At 46.2% G+C, this 21,210-nt stretch overlaps 1 protein-coding gene across 1 annotated transcript; it reads left to right on the top strand.

Annotated features, from left to right (window-relative positions):
- The first annotated feature begins 2,277 nt into the window (after positions 1 to 2,277).
- On the top strand, positions 2,278 to 13,153 carry LOC135899940 (neprilysin-2-like). Its single transcript, XM_065429314.2, has 3 exons — positions 2,278 to 2,671; positions 4,870 to 5,109; positions 10,429 to 13,153. The coding sequence occupies exons 1-3, from the start codon at positions 2,531 to 2,533 to the stop codon at positions 12,517 to 12,519; spliced, it is 2,472 nt and encodes an 823-aa protein (XP_065285386.2). The 5' UTR covers positions 2,278 to 2,530; the 3' UTR covers positions 12,520 to 13,153.
- Positions 13,154 to 21,210: the final 8,057 nt, after the last annotated feature.

Genomic DNA, 21,210 nt, shown 5'->3' with positions numbered 1-21,210 from the left:
ATGTGATACCGTCAGAATAATTCTCATAGTTATGCGCACTTATTATGGGCGAGTGCTGCCACCTCTTGAGCGATACGCAAAACAGAGGTGAAGTAGGTTTTGGGAAGTGACGTGAAACTCGGAGGGGGCAAACATGAGCAATTTGGTATTTTTTTCTCTGAAAATTTCCACCGCAGAAACATAGAAAAATTATTTTGGCATATATTTTCGTCTCACCAATTCAAGCCAGTTATTAGTTTTCTCAATTTCGTCTGCAACTACAGCAGAGAAACCGAAATCGTTGTGTGCCATATTTGGCACAGTATGAACTTGAAAGACAAAATATGGTAACGTGCTGCCATATGTTCAATAGCCCGATGCCGCAGGTCACTCTATCACAAGATGGAATTTTACCGATCGGTACAGTGAGGGCGAATCGTCTACCAAACTGCCGCCTGAAAAGCGAAAAGGAACTGAAATGTAAAGGACGTGGTGCTTCAGAGGCGCTCACAAGCGTGGTAGATGACGTGGAGTTATCGTGTGTGCAGTGGTACGATAGCCGCGCTGTGACATTTCTGTCGAGCTTTGTTGGGAGAGATCCAGTCCAAAAGACTATGCGCTGGTTTACCTCGGCCAGGCAGTTTCGCGAAATTGATTGCCCCAGCCTAGTAAAGGTCCACAAAGGCACATGGGTGGGGTCGACCTGCTGGACTCACTGCTTGGATTTTACCGCATACATATCAGGTCAAAGAAATGGCACTTTCGAATTTTTATGCATATGCTAGACTTATCGGAAGTAGCAGCATGGCTATTGAACAGGAGAGTGCAGGAGCAGCTTGGGAAGAAACAAGTACTACCGCTGGCTCAATTCAAAGCAGAAATTGCAGAATGCCTTACCTCGCATAACAACGGCCTACCCAACAAGCGACCAGGAAAGGCTTCTAATCAAGAGATCGAATTCAAGGTTCAAGTCAAAAAAGCACAGCGACAAGTGGCCGCAATGCCATCCAAAGACGACCGATCTGACCAAGTCGGCCATTGGCCAGAATTTGACCAGAAGAAACAAAGATGTAAGCGTCCATCTTGCACAAACAAGTCATCGGTAAGATAGAGGAAGTGCAACATTCATCTGTGCCTGAAAGCAGCAAACAACTGTTTCATATAATTCCACACATCGCGCTAAAAAGACCGCCATCCGTAATGCTTTGTTTTCCGCCCATGGCAGCAAGAGTGTCCGGCCATCTTCATGGTGTGCCATATTTGGCACAAAGATGTATCTGTATTAATACAGTCGTTATAACTTTTAAACTTTTTCTATATGTGTTTGTTCATTCAATCAATAATAAGAGCTGAAAAAATAATTTTTAAGATGACTTTCTCATAATTCATGCAATAGAGGGTTAAGGTAGGCAGATATAGTTACGGGCTTGAAAAGAGTGCACGCTGTGTGGTCAGAATTTGGCGTATAACAGCCGATACTTAACTAATTCTTGTGGCACGTAAGCCACGATTTGTAGGGGTGCGGCATTTTGACGTCAATGTGCACCTGCGTCGTCGCTATACGTTAGAGGAAACAGGCTTCCAAAATCTCTGAAAGCATATAAGTAACCTGCGCTTTTAAAGGCGAAAAATATTTCACTAAAGCCAATAATAATAGTTGCAGATAAGACAATGTTAAAAAAGCAGGTCTGTTTACAATTAAACCGAGTCTTAGATAATGTTTTTTAGGTGGTTAATTTTAGAAAGGTTGAGAGATGAAAGAAGAGAAAGACAGCGACGCAGACAGGGAGCGAGGAACAATAAACACAAGGCCCACTGCTGTTTTTAAGGGCAGACCATGTCACATAGGATCCTTCGTAACATCAGTGGAGCATGATAAGCCACTGAAATCAAGATCTCTGGCTGCAATACACTTGCAGTTGATTCGTTTTGTTTTATTTGCTTCTTCTTCAGCAGATAGCGCGACACTCGGCAAACTTCTCACTTTTTTGTTCTTTCTTCAATCAGCGTGTCCGCATTTTGAAACACAGGATCTGTGGGAAATTTCCCAACATAAAAGATTCAAAGTCTGCGGTCTAAATCTCTCGACAAGACCTCCATGACCGGGCCTATCACATTAACTGTGTTTGTCAAATGGTTCGAATATTTTTTTTTTGTAGAAAAGAAGCAGTGCAGTGATCATTTTCCTTGACAGTTTCAGCTTGAGATGTGCGCTAGCAGTACTTTTCGAAATGACACCGAAGTATCCTGTTTTCGGCACCGCTCATCGCCAGCGTTCTGACAGCGAGACAGGGAAGAAGAAGACGAGCCCGAGGCTGTCTCGTTCGTTCTGCTCTCGCGCAAGAACGAGAACCAGGCAGCCCCTTCGGACAACGCCTGGTGCCAATCACTAAGAAGCCCCGTGGGGACCGCCATTGATTCGTGCTCCAGCCTCGAGCAACAGGGCCAAGCATTGACCACTGGACCCAAGAAAAGCCCGATAGCGTCACAGCCTTCGCCACCCCTTAGTACCGCTGCTGGCAAGGCCGACCCCACTGGAACGTACACCGCGATGTCTCAACGCCACACGAGACATAGAAGTTCGCTGAAGGGACCAGGAGCAGGTTCAACGGGCTCTAAGTCCACCGGTGAGGCCACTAAAAAGGTCAAACACATGACACCAGTCAATCCGCCGCCTCAAGTCGCCAGTGTGGTGAGTTCAACGCTAATATACTCATGCTGGGTATGCTCTCGCTTTATTCCCGGAGCCATAGGCTACATTCGTGGCAGGATCACGGTGTTATTTAGTAGGCTACACAAATTCGTCTGGCTATGGGCTCAGCCCTGATGCCTCGCAAAACAGGCTGATTGAGCGCTAAACAGGCACAGAGAGGAATTGTGACAGTTAAAAAGACACTTTATAGCATCATATTACTACACGTACTTGTTCATATTTTCCGGTGACTGTCTTTCGCAGGATAAGAGATGCTACAAGTTATTATCTTGCTTATGTTGTCGGTGAGCCCTGATTAATAGGATTGCAGGCGTGACGCGAATAGTACTGTGCACTCTAGAACTTACACGAGTACCAATGATTACGCTAGAATGTTCATTGATCCACGTATAAATAGCTGGCCATTCTTATCCGCTGATAATATTTTCTACGATTGACGCACGTCTCCGTCACTGTCGTTGTGCTTGAGTGTAAGTGGCTTTTGTGGGTACTGGTTCACTCAATAAAATGTTAACTTTTGTGAATCGCCGTTGTGCCACGGTTTGATTCTCCACCGTCACGACAACGGGACCATATTAGCTTATGCTTATCTGACATCCTAAAAGATCTAAGTGCCATGATTAGATAAGCAAAATTTGCAGACATTACACAGCCTGTAGTATTTGCTTGTGTGCCTTGCAGTGATTTCCTTGACAGCTGAAGCTGCGAGTGGTGGGGCTGCGTTATGTTCCGGGCGTGTAGGTGAGGTAGCGGAAGGGATTGGAGGCCAGGCGCTTGCTCGCCGACTTCAACACCTCGCATCGTGAATTGTGTCGCCACATACCGTTCATTGCATGAAAATGACTGTATGCTATAGCATTTTGTAGAGTTGGATTCCATCATATATAGAAACATTGCGTCATTTATACTAGTTATAAGGTCGTATATAGTGGCATGGTGTCCACCTGATCCGCTAGTAAATATCGTCCAAGAATAAGCTGACGACAGGCTTAGTTTGCATATGATTCCTATTTCAAACAGGCAAGCACTTCTAAGCGGCATTTGTTTTAATATTTTGATTTAACCCGTCTTAATTTTGATGCAAATCCCAACATCGCTGACGCAATGAAAAAATTTGGAAGACAAGAAACTGACGCTAAATTTAACCGTTGATACACTCTCGATATTCTAGTACCACATTTCAGAAAGTATTGCCTCAACATACGTAAAGATGATTTCATTCTGCGCACGTTTCCATTGTTCCACAGTCCGGAACTCGGAGAAAAAGAGGCACATATAAATCGCGAGGAAGAATAACCTCGTATAGCTTGATCCGATTTTCCCGCCTCCGTCGGAACTATGACTGAACTCACTGAATCGTCCAAAATTGTGTGCTTCAATAAAAAACATAGTCCACGCTGCGTAAAAAAGAAAACAGTACACCCCTCTCCCTGAGCCTTAATATGTGAGCTGTTTGTTGTCTCTCTTCATGAGTTGCAAATAGGTACTACTTCATGGTATCACACTTTGATGCAAGATCGGTGATGTCACAATTTCCGTCATGATGACAGTATAAATTAACAATAGCACAAGGACAGACAGTGGTTCGTGCTAAGAAGCCCTGCTTGAAGAAAACAAGAGGGTTACAAGCTCCGTCGCATCCCGGGCAATAGAAAGAAAATAGGAATTTAAAGATAGTCAGTAATAAAAAAATGTATGTTTGGTTAATTCACCACTGACTACTGCAGCAGAGCACATTTCAAATGCGATAATATAAGTTCAGAAAGTGCATAACTGATATTGCATTAAGTTAAATGAAGTTAGCTCGTGTAGAAAGCCAAATAGGTTAAATTGGGCAGTGTCCGCGGCGAGGGATCATAGGCAAACAAGTCAATGCGTTTTGAACACAGGCCGGATAATGTATCATGACTATGTAAGAAGGCGATGCACTGCACTCTGTAATGAACAGTTCTAAAGGCGAGTTTAGGCATTTGTTAGCACATGCATATTTTGGACAAACTTTAGAGGCACGATCGGCACGGCAACACGCGTACGTAAGGAGCTGTAGCGTCACATTCGCTTGTAGTCCCATGGAAAAAAGGATTTACTACTTTCAGTTCCAAAGGCACGCTTTGTGTAGTCAGGCATAAAGTGCTGCGAATCCTGTCATGGATATTTAACGCATTTCTCCGACGCAGGGACGAGACAAATCGAGCAAGCTCCGTAATATTAGTCGGCTGACCAGCCATGGTGCCCGACAGAAATCCTTGACGGAAGGGGAGCCCAGTAGGCTAAAACATTTTGCGAGCTTCGACATCGGCAGGAGGAAGTCTGCTACCGACATCGACTTCCGCAGAAGGAAGTCCATTGCCGACATGGACTTCAGTGTAAAGAAGACCCTGACTGAAAATGATACATCCAGGCCAGCCCTCAGAATTGTGAGTAAAATTTAATTTCTCAGTTGTGCTTCTAAAATTTATATAGCGTGTAGGTCGATGCTGCATTTAGCTGCCGTTGTCGGCGACCTTCAAGTGACCTTGAGAAGCCAGAGCCGTTATCTGTGTACTCAAGCGAGAACATCCGGGCACTCAAATGAAAACATCTGAACAAGTTGCGACAACAAAACGAGATCATCTGGGTAACCAGTCAGAACTTGAGAAATGCGGTGCCTGGCCACCAACTCTTTGTACAGGACCGATTTACATAACACTTGTTATTGCCCAGACAAGTTAAGAAAAATATTGCTTCCGAGTTCTTCCTATTGTTTGTTCGCAAAACCATTCAAACTGTAAATTCTAGTACTCTCAAGTTTTATTTGTCATTTACAATTGCGACGTTCAAAAGGCACATACAGGGCATCATACACTTTATTGTCATCTTTTGGCGCTGAGACAGGGTTGCCTTTGCTCATAAGAACGCCAGCGGTCCGTGAGTTTCGTGGCGCCAGTTTTGAGTCACCTCGAGAGATGGCGCGACGCTGTGTGGCACCTCCTTCAGGCGCATTTGTTCTTCTAGCTCGGCAGTGCGCTCTGTCTCCCTGGCGTCTTTCGCTGGATTTCTTGCCGCCTGTAGCCAGTTTTTTTTCTAGCTGGGCAGCGTCCAAATGGACCAATGTACACTATGGCGTGGTGCGGTGTGCCGTTGCGAACGTGCACTAGACCATTTTAATATTGTGGCTAGTATCATCTCCAACTAATCGGCTTTGCCAGTTGCCATTTCGTATCATTAAACATTTCTCTCACTCTACAGGAGAGCCAGCAATTTTTCTTTTGCGATAGCAATTACATAGACACTCCAAGCGCACTTCTGCCGTCACTGTCGCCGTGACATACCGTATAAAGTCCAATTGCGATTCAACCGTTGGCGCGCGCCGCACGCCATTCTCTGTATACGCGAGTGAAAGCGTGGGAGGGTGAGCCGGCGATCACGGCTCGTTCTGGCGCACGAAAGGGTGTGGGGGGGGAGGGGCTGTCTACCGTCACGCGCAAGGCTCCGGGCGGAGAGTAGGATGGGGGGCGCGTTCTCCTCCGGGCGGCCGGTGGACCCGCGTGCGCCCGACCGGGCCGCTCTATCTCCCAAGCCACCTGCGAATTTTACAACCGAATTTTGTCGATTACAAAACCATTCACTCAGTAAGGTCACCGCCAAGTGCATTGCCATCCTCCACTCAACCCACAACTTAGCAATATGCAACATCAGCGTACGCTCCTTGCCTGCGCCCGCCTTTGATGTCTCGCACTACCACTTCGTCCGCGAGGTACCGCTTCTATGCTTATCTGAAACGTGAACAGGCATTCCTGTGGACTTCACAGGTTACAAGTGCATTAGCCTAGAAAAGCAACGCGATCGCCGAGTTTGAGTGGCCGTTTACGAGCCTTTCGAGGTAACCACGCTTTTTATCGCGAAGCGTTCCCTACCAACTCAACTCGCTGCCCTAGATGAGTGGTGGCGATGTGTGTGCCGTTCGAACATCACAGGGCTTCATCGTCGTGACAGTCTGCTTTTCACCAGGAACCTCGCGGACCGACGTTACTAACTTCTTGGTGCACAAATTCAGTGCGGTGTGCCTCGAGAATGCGCCCCTCATCATTACTGAAGACTTTATCGTCAATGCGCTTCGGTGAGAAAACGGGTGGCTTGTCGTGTTCGTTGATGCCGTACTTGAACTTCGCCTCCTGTCAGGTGTCACTCAGGTTACTGCACGCAACAGCACCTGTTTGGATTGTGTTTTTGGAAAGTGTGGCGCATCCCGAGTGGACTGCCTACCATTGCCAACCTACTTCAGCGACCACAAGGCGGTTGTCGCGGTCGTCGAGTGAAGTGTGTTCCTCTTATATTCACGATTGTTTACATCTCAATACTATATTTTAGGCTATTCATTTTTACCCCTCATTAAATACTCTACTTACTTCTGGTCACGTGATTATTACATTGCCATAATTGTAAGCACATTCGAGCGAGCGTACCATCGCATATGTGCACGCGATGGCGGCCCAGGGCGACAACAAGCTGGAATCACTGGTCGCGTTCCACCTTTAAGCGCGCTACCTTCTCCTGCGCAGTTTAGTCAAAGCTATCTCATCTGTTCATTTTCCGACGCGCGGCACAAATGCGATGCTGCCCGGATCGGCAACACAGAACGCGTATAGCCTTTCGCACCTGCACGCGCTGCCCACGGGAGCCACTTTTCATCAACGACACCGCTTCACGCGCGCCTTGTAGTGGTCATTGATGCTCTCTCTTCATATCCACCTGGCTACGCCGCGGCACACCAAGTTATTTATTAAGCACATGTTTCCTACAATTAATAGTGCTCCTAAAGCTGCTAGCCTCACTTCGTATAACGTTCCAGTGTGTTGCCATTGCATTCATTGCTTTGCCCGTGTGGCGAAACTGTGATATTTTTGTTACTGCGAATTCGTTTTATTGTAAAATGTTCAAGTTTTACTGCACTTATTTTTAATGGCTGCATGCTCTTGTGAAGGCAACCAAGCACGCAGGCACACTAGTGAAGAAAGGCTATGGTGCCGGCGTGCTCTCCCATTGGGGTGAGCACACCTCCCGCCGCCGGTGACCATGGCACTGGCAGAATGTGGAGACGCTCTGCTAAGGAGAGCAAATCTTACGTGGCGCCCCAGTGACACGGGCCAACCACTGACGATAAAAAACATACGCTCTGCCATTACAGACTGTTGCGGCTGCTATGAACCCGTTTGCACATAATTTAAGCGGCTGTTAAACGAAGCGAAGCTAGTCGTCCTCCTCGTACCTAGGCAAAGGCACATATAGGAACTGAATTCTGTAGCAAAAAGCGCCCAGATTTCTCTGACCTTACGAGACACCCTGCAACGAACCGTTCCCCGATGCTGGTGGAGCATTGGGGAGTTCCTGACGTAGTTCCTACGGCATGGTTCTCTAGGCGCTACTGTTTTGTTTGAAAACGGCTATTTTTGAATATTAGTTAACGTCTTCGTAGAGTGGCTAATACCCAACCGTACGAATATGACTATCACATGGCTTTACGTTCAATTACATCAGTGCAATGTTCTCATCAGTGTCGTTTACACACTACCGAATGCTGATATCACAATCATGCGTACAGTCATTACACGATGTTTACACGAACATAGCAAACAATCTACCAATATAATTATGTGCTTTGACTCTTGGCCACGATAACATCGGGTCTTCAATGGGCCACGTAGTCGTGTACACAAGCTGAATCATCCCTGTACATTACTTTCCCATTTAATCTTGAACAGGTCATAAAGGGGCCAGCCCACATTTAGTGATACTGAAGTGCACTTCTCCACCTTGTTTTTGCATCGTCCATGTGTCAGTGGGCTGGGTTGATAAATGCGAATTGAATAGTGCCAGAAGCCAGCAAATCGAATCAAGTTTAGAGCACCTTTATTAGTTTTCAAATAATTAACAACTGTTTTCGCCATTAATAGAAAACAATGTTGACAACCTAGCGTATTCGCAGCTCTAGCAAGCTTTTATCACTACAGTGCAAAGTATATAACGTTGTTTAATTAAATCACAAATTGAGTACTATAAGCAAATACACATTTTATTTGCATACTTAGTTGTACGCGTATGATGGCGGTTTAGGCGTTAAAGTCTTACTCCTTGAGCGACGTAGTGAGCTCGACTGCGTAACTTTTCGTGCTCTAGGTTGGCTATGGTCATCGAGATTAAATTTATTGCACATTTGCTCAAATTTATGCTTGATCGAGCATAGTTAGCGGTTTGAAGTATGAGAAAGCTATTTAAAAATACCGACTATTCCATTCGAAAGCCGAATCAAATGTCGCAATTATTGGTTCGTAATTTTAAAGTTTAGAATATGCGCACACTATTATAATAACCTCGGGATAATACACGTGTCATACTATAGCCCATGCAGTTTTGGTGCCTCTAAATTCTGATTTAGGCACGGGAGACTAAACGCAAAGCCTGTAATAGCGTTTTTCCTAGGCAGGAGAGCGTCTTGCCCGCAGTTTAAGGTAGTTCAGCAAACCGATTACTAATTACGGTACAATTAGACTATACCTCCAATAAAATTTTGTTTAGTTTTCTTTCTGTACAAGTTAACTCTCCATAGCCAGCGGATGTGCGCGCCACAAATAGACGCGGTTCGGTTGCGCTAGCTGCGCTATGTAGCGCGCAGGTCTCTAATTGCAGATACAACAATGAGCCCTCGAAAATATCAAGCTAAATATAAGTGGTAGACTGCAAATGCTACGCAGAGAATACAGAGCTATGCTATACGTATCCAAGTGGCGAGCCAGGAGGCCCAGCTACGCGCCGACGACATACGCGCGGCCGTGGAATGCGAGCTACAGGAGAAGCTACCCGTGGCCGATAATCTGTTGGATGGTCGATGGTCTGTCTGTTCAGCGAACGTCCGCTGAACAGACCATCGAGACTAAGCTGCGCTGATTGGAAGACTTTGTCTTCGACAAAGTGCTTTTTTTAAAGTACGCGTCTTTCCGCGCGTATCTTCTCTTGTTGCTCGCGCTCCGCGGCCGCGTGTACCTCGTCGACCCGTCACTTCGTCTGCTCCGTCGCCACTTCCATACGCATCGCATACCTCGTTAGTCTCTACATACTCATTGTGCTCTACCGCCCCTCTTCTGCTTGATACTTTTCTGTGCTCACTGTTGTATCGGCAATTAGAGACATCCGCACAGCATAGCGCAACGAAACCATGTCTATATGGGGTATGCACATCCGTACTGGCGAGCGGAGCGAGGAGAGGAAGCGCCATGGCAGTAGCTGTGTGCAAGCGGGTGCGTGGGAGACCAGTCGCTTACTGGCCAAGAGGAGGCTGCGTAACAACGCGGTCACGCTACGCCTAGTGTAGGCAACAGTTTAAAGTTGAGGTATTTCCTTAGATACTATAAGCAGCGCAGAAAACAGGACAATAACAAAGCGGATGGTAAAGCACCGCGGTTTATTCTAAGAAATTCAAACGCATAGTGAGTACGAAAAGCTGCAGACATGATAGTACAATCACAAAGACAGTTGATGACAGTTGCTGTCGTCAGCCTTGCTCTTGTCCTGTCCTCTAGCTGTTTGTTGTAATGGCGACCTGGTGTGGTATTTTAGCCCAGACTCTACCTTATGTTTCGTCCTTATCGCAATAGCTTTGAAATTTGCCGTCTTCGCCTAGCAGCAGTACAGTCAGGAAGTAACAAGACTGTAGGACTCTGGGCAGTGATTAACCTTAGAATCATCATCTGCCATTGCAGTCCCTGGCGCAAGACGGCACATCCTTAAAGAAAGTGCAACCTATGCTCAAGCCAACGGACCACGAAGGGCCGACGCGGCGGAGAGAGCAGCTAATTGTGGCAGCCGCCGTGTTCGTGTTCGTGTTGCTGGCGTGCATCATCGCTTTCCTGTTCTTCTTCACTGAACCTGTGAAGAAGGTCCACTACTGCGTCACGGACGCGTGTATCAATCACGCCAATAGACTTTTGGCCACGATAAACACTAGCCACGATCCATGCGATGATTTCTACGCGTTCGTCTGCAGCGGCTGGCAGAAAGGATCTCCCGCGCTTTCTGTCCAAGACAAACTCAATGAAGACGCCGTGAAAGACGAGATCAAAGAGCTTGAGGCCGACATTTGGCGCGTTGGGAGAGCAAGCAGGTTATACAGCAAGTGCGTGTATCCAGAAGAAAGTGATATCGATGTCAACGTTTTTTGGATCAACAACTTCATGGACACCCTAAACCTGGATTGGCCCTCTAGAAAACCAAACCTTTCTAAAGCACGGCCGTTAGAAGTCATGCTCAACATGTCAGCAAAATACGACCTCAACTTTCTGTTCAGGTTAGAAATCGCTACCAATCAATCCACGGGGAACGTGTTGGTATTCTGCAGGCGTTACAATGGCGTAGCCTGGAATGATCGTCATCAAAGACCACTGAGCTTGGTGGACTACGAAAGGGTTGCCAAACAACAACTCTTGGAATTGGATCGAGAAGAATACGTCGAATACGAGCCCTCACTGCTGCAGCGGCTAGAGAAGTCCTTTACTGAAGCAAACGTGTATGAAACTCACAGCGAGCAGTCGTGGTTTGTCATTAGTGAACTCGATGCTAGAACAGGTAACATAGAGCCTGGCAGGTGGTTAAAGGACCTTAACAGCGCATACAGCAGCCTGAAGCTCTCTTGGGCTTTCAATAACTTCGTAGTACTTGAAGACGCCGAGATCTTGAACAGAATCGACGCACTGTTTCGCGACTACACCGAAGTAGAGCTTTTGATCGGCATTGCCTGGATGTTCATCCAGTCCCACCTTTGGGTGGCTGCCGGAAAGCCAGGATTCATGTTTTATGACAACACTGAAGAGAAGAAGCAGCGTGCGTGCTTGGAGTACGTGGATTCTCGTTTCGGCGCTCTTTCCTCCAGTGAGCATATAACGCGGCTCTATCCTACGCACGAAGCACGCCTTGGCGTCTCAAGCTTCCTACAAAGTCTCAAAGCCGAATTCAATCAGGTTATGAAAAGGACCTCTTGGGTCGACCGCGAGATTCGGGAAACGGCGATGCGCAAAGTCAACACAATGGATCTGAACATCCTGCCCGCCGAACAGTTTTTTGTACCTCTACAACGCGCAGCACTTTATGGGCAATTTCCTTCCATCAACAATACGGCATTTATGGAGAGCTGGTTGTCTTCTTCGGCACTGTATCAAGCCCTACAAGTGCACCAGAGCTTCCATGATGTTTTCAAAAAGAAGCGCACCTTTCGTCACCAAGCATACACGTACGCGTACCTACTGAATGCCGTTGACGGCGCCTTAGGAGGGTTGGAACCACCGCTTTTCTACCCTAGAGGAATTTTCGCAATGAACTACGCCTCCGCGGGGACCCTACTTGCGAAAGAGATCATCAGAAGCATTGACCCGGCAGGCACGACTGTGAATGACCGTGGCGAGAGCATCCATTGGTGGGGAAAGTCCGAATCAGCCGAGTACAATCGCCGCCTTAACTGCGACCTCAGGATAGCTGCAGAACAAAAAGCGGTCAGTGTTATCCCTGCGATACCGGCGCTCGAACTGTCTTACGCGGCCTACAAGAAGGCTATCGAGAACGCGGCTGTCAAGGTCGGCGGCGTGGAGGACCTAAGAATTCGGGGCCTGGAGAACTTTCTCGACGACCACATATTCTTTATGAGTCACTGCTACGTGCTATGTGGCAAGAAAGGTGATATTGGCAGACAACAAGAATGCAACGTGCCTCTGAAGCACTCTATTCACTTTGCTGAAACCTTCCGCTGCGCTGTAGGGTCGCCCATGAATGTTGCATCAAAGTGCTCATTCTTTGAGCAATAAGAAGGTTCGCTATCTCAGAATGTAAGTGCAGCGCTTTAAAAAAATCAAGCTGCATGCTTCATGTATAGTTCGCGTACCCAAAAATGACAGTGTTTTCCTTTTTGTATATAGTTGTAAATTTATGTGCCTAGTGCTGTACTCCTGCGTTTGTTGATGCCACATTCGCTCGTGTGTTTATATTACTTCATAAATACGCAGACCTACCACTTATAGGGCGCTATTTTCGTTTTGAATCTGTGACATTCTGCGAAATTCCAGGAAACCATGACAGCTACACACGCGTGATCTCTTCCTTGAATCAGTCGCGGCAAGCCCGACGCTACTGCGCTTGATCTACTTTCGTGATGCATGTTGCTACGAACCGGCAAGATACATCTTCCAGTACATGAAAAATATTGCACAACAAACCCGATTACGAGGACATATCATAAATAGGGTGAGCACACTAAGAGCGAAACCGTCTGGGCAGATAAAAACAAATGTTTGCAGCCACAGCTGAATTGAACGGTTTTGTGGGCTTACTTTTTGTGTGTGCTTTTAAGTGTGCTCTGCAAATCTGTTGACATTGCTAACATAAACATAAATTTGTAATTAGTAATACTTTCTCTGCTAATAAAAAACATTGTGCAGCCTTCTCCAGGACTTTACTTGCAACATGCTGACGTGACGTTCCGCCTTTGCTGGCGGTGAAATTTAAAAATTCGTGGGTGCTAGTTGGAATCGGTTGGCGCAGGACAGGGTAATTGCAGATCGCTGGGGAGGCCTTCGTCCTGCAGTGAACATAACATGACTGATGATGATGATGATGATGATGATCCTTTGTTTTGATCCAGTTAACAGTTTGGTCCATATCAGCTGCAAAAGTGCGTGTAGGCAATAGTGACTCGCACACCAGTGACTCCCGACCCAGGCCATGATATGTCATCACTATAATTCCCGCGAGAGCCTGCCAATAACGAGTCTTTCTTGGAAATTGAGCACTATAAGTTCGGCCACAGCAACTAAATCGGCATAGTTTTTTTTTGTTGTTGAGAACTGTTAATCAGTGGCCCGCCTTCTTTACTAATACGCTTGCTAATGAGTTTCATGAAAGTGAAGTAATAAATGTCCATGGCAAATTAAGAACGGCCTATGGCCTAAGGGTGGAGCAAGATTAGTAGGGTGATGCGGTTTAGAGGTTTATCGAGGCCACTTTTTAACTCTCTGCCACAGCCTCGACTCATGCTCTAACACAACACCGCCTCTAGTTGGGCAGAGGGCCACCCAAACACCACGAAATCTTCATATGGCGCATGGAGATTTGGCACTAGGCCGGCGCACATCTCTACCCAATATAAGAACGTGTGGATTTCCAGCGGCACAGTGGCGCTCTCGTGGCGTGCTATACCCCTATGTGTCAGGCCCGCTTTCGTAATTACCAACCCTCAGAAAAGGCCTGTACCTTCCACGGCCTCGTAAGGACCTACAAGCACGATAATCCTCAGTGATATCCGCAGACGGCTTTCTTCTTATTTTAGATTTTTTTTATATTTAGATAAGATATTTGTTCTTATTCTGATGGTAATTATATGAGCCCTCCAAGCGCATTCCTGTCGTCGCCGTCGCCGTGACGTTCCGTATAAAGTCCAAGGGCGACAACACCGTCGCCGGGCGCCCGACGCTGTATGTGCGAAGGAAGGCGTGTGAGGGCAGCCGACGGTCGCGGCTCAATCTCGCCCGCGAAAGAGACGAAAGCGAGCAGGAAGCGCACCATCTCCCGTTGTGCGCGAGGCACGCAACGTTTCGAGGAACCGGGGGGCGGGGAGAGACGAGGTGCGGCGTTCTACTCCTCCTTCAACTGTGCATGTGGCGGCTGCGCGCGGTCGACCGGCCGTATCTTGAGGGTGATCTGCGCCGGGGGTGGAGGCTAGGTGCTTCGACGTTTCGCAGCTTTGCGCGTGGTGTGCGTTCTCGGTGCGCGCTTTTCGTTGAAGCGATAGACAGCACGAATGTCGCTTCGTTGGCTGCGGCGGCCGCGTTTCCTCACGCCAGTGTTTTGACCAGTTGGACAATCGTCCACTTTCAGAACTAAAAGCTTTAAGTCATTGCTTCCTTACTGGCATTACTAAGGTTCCTATGGTCTATGGGCCTTCACGATAGACTTTAAGGACGCTGGGCCCTACCTATCTATAGTGTAGGCGGTTTTTTCGTGCTCGTCTTTCTTTCCTTGTATTTCCCCCTTTCACTCACTTTCTTCTTTTACCCCCTTAACACTTACTCCATGCAGGGTAGCCAACCGGAACTACCTCTGGTTAACCTCCCTGCCTTTCTATGCAACCGTTTATCTCTCTCTTGACAGCCAATTTCCGCGGGCATCGAGTCAGATGTGTTCATGTTTGCTTGTGCGTGCTTGACACCTTGCTTGTTAATTTACTTACTAAAGGATTGTTCACAAATTTATACAGCCGATAAAACAACTATCGTATACTGTCCACTAATTTTCCATCAATGCTCCACCTTACGGGCGAAGCTGCGACTTTCTTTATGGAAATGTAAACGTTAAATTGTTGTGTTGTTTGAACTGATGAGTGCGTAGTCGGTATGCATACTTTGTTCTCGATTGGGCACCTTTGACGAGAGGCACGTACGCATGAGGATGGTTGGTCGCAAATCTCTGTGCTTTGAGAGAGAGACAGAAAAAAAAGTTCAATGGAAACTAAGATGTCATACCTGCTATATGTAGTGCTTGCTACTTCACATGAGATATTTCAGATGACATGAAGTGATAAAGAACACAGGAGGCGAAGCAGTCTAAAGCATGAAGAGAAAAAAACAAAACAAAAAAATCTAGGAATTTCGGTTGGCTTGTGCTCAGCGAAGTGGGTGGGTCATATAAATCCCCTATAGTGATACGCGCCCTGAAATAGTACACGTGTCTCTTAGTGATCGGGCTGACTTTGATGATGATGATTATTCTTATTATCATCAATATCATCATCATGACTCGTGCCAACTGAACTAAGCAAGCGAAGGCCATGACCTTGGTCGCTCGCCATCACCGTTGTTGTTGTTGTTGTTGTTGTTGTTGTTGTTGTTGTTTTTGTTGTTGTTGTTGTTGTTGTTGTTACCTAATGCACTATGGAGGGACTTGCTCAGGAGAACGCCCGCGCGGGAGGAGAACAAGCTGGGGAATGTTTTCCCTTTTCCCCAAAAAAAATTTGTTTGACATTATTTTGCAGAAATTTAAAGTCCTCGCATCGTGGCCAATCGTCGTGTGTGCGTGCCGTTCTCCAGAAGCACAAAATCAACTATGAAGTGTGCACTGACTTCCCTGGTAAATGTTAAAGTAATGGTGCATGCGCAGTTCACCACGGTCAAGACCTGCTGACCGCTGACCTGCTGACCGCCAAGACCTGCTGCCGAAGCAGTTCGGCGCGCTGGGGTTCGGATCGCAACATTGAGCTAATGGGGATTTGGCTAAGTGTCGGGTGGATTTCGTCCAGTTTTCTAAATGCCAAGCAGCGTTTTAAGATAAACCTATATTGTCTGATACGGACATAGTGCCACAAATGTCGAAAAATTCTCCAGAGGACGGCACGGGGCGATCTCCGCCTTGGTCGGCCTCGCTACCACCTAATCAAATGCCTCTTGAAGCTTTCTTTCGTAGGGGGGTGAGCAGCATTCCAGTGGCGCTGGTGCCTCTGCATGGAGGAGCCATCCGGCTCAACAACCCGGAGACAGTGCAGGTGTAACTTCAGGTGGCAACGCATCACTACTTGCACATCACTGATGTGCGACAGTTTGGCAGAGGTGGGATTGTTTGCCGTTCGCCAGACCAGGCGTGTGTGTACGACTTATTTAAGTGCTCATCATTTGTATCGATGCAAGTGAGTGCCTTCATTCCCCCGCATCTAGCCTGCACTAAAGGAAGAGTTGGTGGTGTAGACTCCTCTTTAAGTCCGGCAGAGACCCTAGAAAAGCTCTGCGAGGCTGGAGTAATTGCTGTTTACCGGTGCAACATAATGGTGGACAATGCACGTGTCCCTACTGAGTCAGTAATTTCTACGTTTGCAGACACATCTTGCCCTAGTGAGATAAAAGACTGGCCCCTAATATTCAGAGTGCACCCGCTTGCCTCGTGTCCATTACAATGTCGCAATTGTTGGCGCTGTGGTCACAGCATGGGTGGTTGCAAATCCAGCTTTCGTTGTTGCGTCTGCGGTGGGAGCCATTCCGCTAGTAATTGCTCGGCCGAGTCGGGCTCTTGCTGCCTCTGCGGTGGAGCCCACAAAGCTTATTGCTCAAACTGTCCTGCTAGAACTCAAGGAGTTCAAATAATGGAAGTTATGGGCAAAAGGCGCTGCTCACGCCAAGAGACGATTGCGGCGGTAAAAGAAAGAGCCCATGGTTATGCGAGTGTGACAGCACGACCCCAAGCTGTCGTTGATGGAAGCCTGTCAGAGGTAATCGCAACAAGCTATTGGAAAGTATATGGTTAAAATTATGCAGTGCATAGTAGAAAGCGTCACGGAATGCTTTAATGGACTGGCATCATCAAAGCTGAGAAAAATTGTTACCGCGCGCTACTTCTCTGCCATCATGCTCTGACATGAATGCTTGTTTAACCCACTCTCAGGAAAATGGGGCTATTGCGTCCGCATCCCATATAGAGCAAGTCAGGCCTGTTCCAGGTTCATCAACCAAGGCAACCAATAGCCCAGACAACTCGGATTATCAAGATACCTCAAACATGGGAATTGACGTGAGGGCACAGAAATGGCGGTGTTCTCAACTTTAGGCTACTACTTCACACTCAGTTAGTAAATCCAAGGAAATCCTCCCTGAAGTCAACCCGAAAGGTAACATAATGGAGGAGGCTGTGGCCTCTCCGGTGCTCTCATCACTGGAAGGTACATGAGGGTGTTGCAGTGGAACTGCAGATCAGAATTCACTGCTTCTACTGATTTAAACGTTCTATCTTCCCAAATTTCTCCAGATGTGATTTTGCTGCAAGAAACCTGGTTATCCCCTGAAAAACAATTTTCTCTGCGCAATTTTACGTCCTTTCGCCTAGATCGCCCATTTAGAGGTGGGGGACTGTTAATTATGGTCGCAAGCACGTTTTGCCACAGGGCAAATATATCATTCCAGCTGATGTCTCCAGAATGTAAAATTCTAGCAGTAGAAATTACTCTCCCTGGCAGTACGCCTTTCTCGCTAGTTAATATATATTTTTCCTCGGGTGTGCAGGATACACACCCACTAGACTAGGTTATGGCAAAATGCATAAAAATATAGTTTTGGCAGGTGACTTCAACTCTCATCATGTATCATGGGGATCTAGGACAGACTTGTGTGGAAAGCGTCTATAGGACTGGGCAATCACAAATTACATTTCGTGTCAAAATTCGGGATCAGTTACGTTTCTTCGCGGACAGTTTAGATCTGTGCTGGATCTTACATTTTCAGGTCCAGGTCTTCCCACATCCGCATGGGAAACTGTGGATGTCGGGACAACCAGCGATCATTTTCCTGTTGTGTTTGAAGTGGTACGTCCGCAGTCCACCGTGGAGGCTCGAATCCACTCTTTTGTGGATTACCGTACATTTAAAATATGCTTGCAGACCACTTTCAAATAAATGGGAGATTCTCCATTGAAAGCTGAGGATATTTGCTCAGTCATTGATACTTCGCGCAAAAGAACAGAGTTCCAGTTAAAGGCACGCAAAAACAATGCTTCTACAAATTCGTGGAATGAAGATTGCTCCTGGAACTGCAAGCGACGTAAGGCTGCAGGGAAACAACTCATGCATAACCAATCTCCGACAAACTGGAGCAACTATAAATTTATTGCTGGAACATTTAAAAGAATGGTGTGTAAGGTAAAAGACGATTAAAATGTCCGACATTTCGAATTGCTTTCAAAAGCAAATAATAAGCATGCATTATTTCGGTTTTTACGATCCCAAAAAATGATTCCCCACCCCTTGAACTGAGAGTCGGTAGTTTTAACCACAAGTGAAAAAGCTGACTCTCTAAATGTAATCGCGCAAGGGTTAGAGACCCGCTTCGCTACCTCTCTTCCCTTCTCTCCTTACGCGCAGGGCACTTCAGAAGATTTCGAAGAGTTTTCCATGGCAGAATTGTCCCAAGCCGTTTCCTGTTTACCAGTTCTAGCCCCAGGTCCCGATGGACTCACTACCAAGATGATTAAAGTTCTCTTTGAAGTGGCTCCTAACGGCTTGTTAGATGCCGTAAATTACTCAATACAATATGCATGGTTCCCTCCTGTGTGGAGAATTGCGAAGGTGATTCCTCTGCTGAAAGACCAAACCAAAGGGTATGCCCTAGACAATATTCGGCCTATTTCTCTAACATCAAATTTTGTAAAATTAATAGAAAGATTAATAAACGCACGTATGGTTAAGATTGTGACCACAAGAGAATTATTGGGCCCCTGCCAAATTGGATTTAGACCAGGGATGTGCATTCGGTGCGCACATATCGACCTAGAAAGCCGAATTCAGTTGGCTCGTTACCAAAAACAATATGCTGCCCTAGTTACATTAGACATTTCTAAAGCATACGATAATGTGGAATACCCTTTATTAATAAAGAGGATGCAGGATATTGGATTGCCAGACTACTTCGTGACGTGGACTGCAGAGCTCTTGCATGGAGGGAGTTTTACTGTGCACAAAGTGGAATTTCACCGGGAAAATTCAGACAAACGCGCAGGGTTCCTCAAGGCGCAGTTTTGTCCCCGCTGTTGTTTTACATCCTACTCAGGTTCATTCCTTATCATCAGAATGTAAGCACGTACGTTTACGCTGATGATATAGCGTTTTTTTTACTTCAGCAAGTTATATTCAGTCACTGTACGAATGCTTACAGGAATACTTATGTGAGCTAGAAGCATGGCTGTACAGTATTCGCTTGTCCGTTAATGTAAATAAGAGTGTCGTTCTTGTATTTCCCCTACAAGACCGAGTTACTATATCCCTTTCCCACCTTCATTCCACTATCCCACAAGTGGAAAAGGTCAAGTACCTTGGAATTATTTATGATGGAAATCTTGATTGGCGTCAGCATATTGAACATATAAATTCAAAACCTTGTCGTGCAATGCGGATATTGCGAAGGATAAGCAATTTTCGATGGGGCATGCGCAGAGACACACTCATAATGATTTACAGCATGTATATCCAACCTATACTAGAGTTCGGCTGTGTGTTATTCTCCGGCGCCGCGGCTTACGAGCTACGCCCACTAGTTTTGCTGGAACGGGAAGCGCTTCGCTTATGTCTGGGGCTACCAAAGTTTGTAGCCAAGGCTGTGCTCTACAGGGAATCAAGATTACCTTCCCTTGAAATGAGATTTAAAATACTTACCGTTGAAACATTTATGAGGCTCTATGAATCTCTACTAAGGATATCCCAGTCCATCTTCATCAAACAACGAGCCCAATTTTTGGGAGTCAGAAGGCCACGGTTTCACACGCCACAAGTCATTGTATCACAATCGTTATTGAATCCGTTAGACGTAAGTATAAATGATGTAATCACGGAAAACAGCATCTCAAATTCACTAGTTATTACTTATGATGACCTATACCCAAATAATGCAAAGCAGCTTCGCCCGCACATTGTTAACGGCTTAATCCAGGATCACTTTAGTCAACTCCACACTAACGTAATTATAGCAAGGGATGCTTCACACAGTGAAGAAAAGGCAGAAGTTGGAATTTTTTCATCATCATTGGACTGGTATTTTTCTATTCGGCGTCCCGATTTCACTCCAATATACCTAACGGATTTCCTAGCTGTTGTCCTAGCTTTCCAAAAGCTACAATCTTCCAGGACAACCGCGGCAATAATCGCAGATTCTTTGTCGCTGTGCACCTCCTTTACTTCTCTCGGCGAGTCACACATATTGAAAACTTTGTACTAACTAGCTCCAAGTCATTTGAGAAGTTTACGATTAATATGGGTACCTGGGCACAAAGGCATACTTATGAATCAGGTGGCAGGCAGCTTTGCCAAGGCTTCTACCAGTGGCCCGGTGCTACCGCTTCTTCCAACGATGGGTTTTATCAAGTCCGTCAGGTTCAGAAGATACATCCTTTTAACATCACAATCAAACCATAAATCATCCTTGAAACTACACCACTTACAATTCCCTTGAAACAGGAAATTTTGCAAAGCTAGACAAACGGAAGTCACATTAACGAGACTACGTTGTCGAGTCCCATCTCTAAATTTTTACATGCACCAATCTGGTCTGGCAATATCCCCATCCTGCCATCTTTGCAACGCATTAGAGACGATTAAGCACTACTTATTGGAATGCCAGCGTTTCTCCTCCATGAGGAAAATTACATTACAAATTACAGTGCGATAGCTCGGCCTGCCATTGAACACTCCGGTACAGCTGTCTTGCGGAGCGTCTGTGCTTGGGCACTCACACAGGAATGTGCGCTTCGCGTTAGAAAAATTTATTATTGAATCAAACCGACTTCATTCATGACCGTATTATTCTTTTCATTCCTCCTCTATTGCCTCATTTATATATTATAGGGAATAATTTTTCCTCTACATAGCATGACAGTTTACTGAACCGTTTTGATTTTTCCTCGCTTAAATTTATGTAACAAAATTATTGATTTTACCTACATTTTCTGAACACATAAGCAAAGCCTGCCTGACTCTTGGC

Source organism: Dermacentor albipictus, chromosome 4 (genome assembly GCF_038994185.2).
Source record: "Dermacentor albipictus isolate Rhodes 1998 colony chromosome 4, USDA_Dalb.pri_finalv2, whole genome shotgun sequence".
Taxonomy (NCBI): Eukaryota; Metazoa; Arthropoda; class Arachnida; order Ixodida; family Ixodidae; genus Dermacentor; species Dermacentor albipictus.
Note: the sequence above shows the minus strand (reverse complement) of the source record. Positions and strands in the feature narration are given on the sequence as shown.

Bases quoted from the DNA above. Each gene is read 5' to 3' on its own strand.
- LOC135899940 (XM_065429314.2), top strand. From the start codon at position 2,531: ATGTCTCAACGCCACACGAGACATAGAAGTTCGCTGAAGGGACCAGGA. The intron at 2,672-4,869 runs GTGAGTTCAACG...TCTCCGACGCAG, and splicing joins CGCCTCAAGTCGCCAGTGTG to GGACGAGACAAATCGAGCAA. The intron at 5,110-10,428 runs GTGAGTAAAATT...CTGCCATTGCAG, and splicing joins CCAGGCCAGCCCTCAGAATT to TCCCTGGCGCAAGACGGCAC.